General features: G+C 48.0%; 1 protein-coding gene across 1 annotated transcript in view; it reads left to right on the top strand.

Moving 5' to 3' along the window:
• Positions 1-659: 659 nt before the first annotated feature.
• The window catches only part of LOC101861310 (transcription cofactor vestigial-like protein 2), a gene marked incomplete in the record, with an annotated part of 59,219 nt that continues 57,693 nt past the window's right edge, over positions 660-2,185 (top strand). The window contains 1 exon segment of the mRNA XM_013087049.2: positions 660-779. Coding sequence (XP_012942503.1) covers positions 705-779 — 75 coding nt within the window.

Below are 2,185 nucleotides of genomic sequence, written 5' to 3'. Positions count from 1 at the left end.
AGGGGGGTGCAGTAAAAGCGAAAAAGAAGAGACACAGAGTGAAAGCAAGATAGAAATCAAGAGAAAGAAGAGGATCGTAAGGAAAGAGGGAGAAACGGAATAGACATAAATGTAGAAAGAACAATGAAGACAACGGAAAGCGAAATCAGGAGAGACAGAAGAAAGCACGAACAGACGAGTCGAGAACAACAGAAGGAAACACAGGGGTAAGATGATAGAAAACTGAGAGGGGAGAGAGAAGAAGAGGCAGGGGGGGGGGTAGGGAACGGGAAGTGGAAACCAAGTGGTTTCAAGTAGCTTAGGAAGCCATTTCCAACAATACCAACATCTGATTGGCTGAGCCGCCCAACTCCCAGAAACGCTCACCGGCTGCCTATGACGTCTGAACATAGTGGTGGCGGGGAGGGGGCGGTTGGAGAGGGGGGCGGGGAGGGGAGGGCAGTTTGAGGAGGCGGAGTCAGAAGTGAGTATTTTCCCCCCTGCTCTGGAATGGCTGGCTCGAGGAGGGGACTCGCGTCTGGTATTGGAAGGATGCCGGGTCTGGAAGCCCGCCCTGGGGGCAGTCACGTCTGGCATGAAGGGGAGAGCATCCAGGCACGAGGGGAGAGAATTATGCAAACGTGCGCGCGACTCTGTGCTCGCTAGAGTCCCGCCACCTCGGCACAGCGCCTCGCATTAGCGGATCTCGGTAGCGAGCAGACGAAATGAGTTGCGTCGATTTTATGTATCAGTTCTATTCGCCGTATTTCTCCTACAAATCCCCAGCAGAGGATGCTCAGGTAAGGAAAAACTACTACGGTAGCTAGCTATACTTCTGCTCTAAAGCGTTGGTAGAAGTCACCGGCGGATTCTCTATTCCGAAGATGTCGCCAAGAACTAATATCACCGACGGCGGAGACGATCGGAAGCTCATCGGAACTTACCCGGAATGGAATTCGATCTCTGGACAACCGCTCGGCCTCAGAAATTGGAATTCGTTCAATATGCATTCCTTGACTGACCACCGGTTCGGCTAACGGGGTTGAAGATACCCGGAATGGAGAATTGCAACCCAGCAGCTGACCAGCGCTTCTCAAAGACAGGCTATGTGGGTGCCTGCCTGGGCGGAATGGTTGAAAACATGCCGAAGCGGGTGCAGGCGACATTGTCGGAGAGTCGGGCATGGCATAGGACTTTCCACAGACCCCGGGCCTTAGCCGGTGATAAGCCGAGAATTCCTTTATGCATTGCGAGAGAAATGCCCCGAACATTCAACGGAATTTGGCCCCCCTCTTTTTCCTTCAAAGGGTGGCGTGAAATATTCCCCACCTTCAGGAACTTGGAGGAAGAGAAAAGTTTTGCCATTGATTTTCGAGCCTTCATTTCTGAGTAGGTTTAGGAAGGGGGTGGACTTCCACCACACCCCACCAGGAAAAGAGGAGGCTTTGGTTATCGGATGACCAGGACGTTCAGATTTGGGAAGTAACCCCCCATGGATAGCACTTGGATCGTTTCGTTTGTCACACCTAGGGACTTGACTTATTCTGTGATTTTGTAAGATTTCCAAACAGCAACGACGAAAACACAAGGGATTTGTTTCATGACGATATCTAAACTGATAGGTTTTTGATACTTGTCTTTAATTTCATCATCATCATCATCATCATCATCATCATTATCATCATCATCATCATCATCATCATCATCATCATCATCATCATCATCATCATCCTCATCATCATCATCATCATCATCCTTAGCACTACTACCACTACTATCAACAACTTTTTAAAAGTTCTAGCTGCTATAATCTCTTGAACATGTTTCTTTTCCTTCTACTCACTACTAAACATTGTTTAAAACATAGCAAAGGAAAAAAATACTACTTCTAATTCCCTTGATGGTCTTTCATACCATCAAGGGGCTTCGTACCAGATTCTTAGATCATTCTTAAGTTTTTCAAGTGGTCAATTTTCCTGTGCCTACGAAGTCCGTTCAGCTAATTCGGTTCCCATGAATGTTTCTCTTCCTCTCTCCCAGCCTTGGTTTAGTCATCTCTCTGTTTCTCCCCTCTATCCCCAGTCTTGCTCTCTATGCGTTCTTCTTATTCTACTCTCTCTGTCTCACTCACTCACTCACTCACTCACTCACTCACTCACTCACTCACTCACTCACTCACTCACTCACTCACTCACTAACTCACTCT

The sequence above is a fragment of the Aplysia californica genome, unplaced genomic scaffold (genome assembly GCF_000002075.1).
Source record: "Aplysia californica isolate F4 #8 unplaced genomic scaffold, AplCal3.0 scaffold00537, whole genome shotgun sequence".
NCBI lineage: Eukaryota > Metazoa > Mollusca > Gastropoda > Aplysiida > Aplysiidae > Aplysia > Aplysia californica.
The sequence above is the reverse complement of the archived record's forward strand: the minus strand, read 5'-3'. Positions and strand labels throughout refer to the sequence as shown.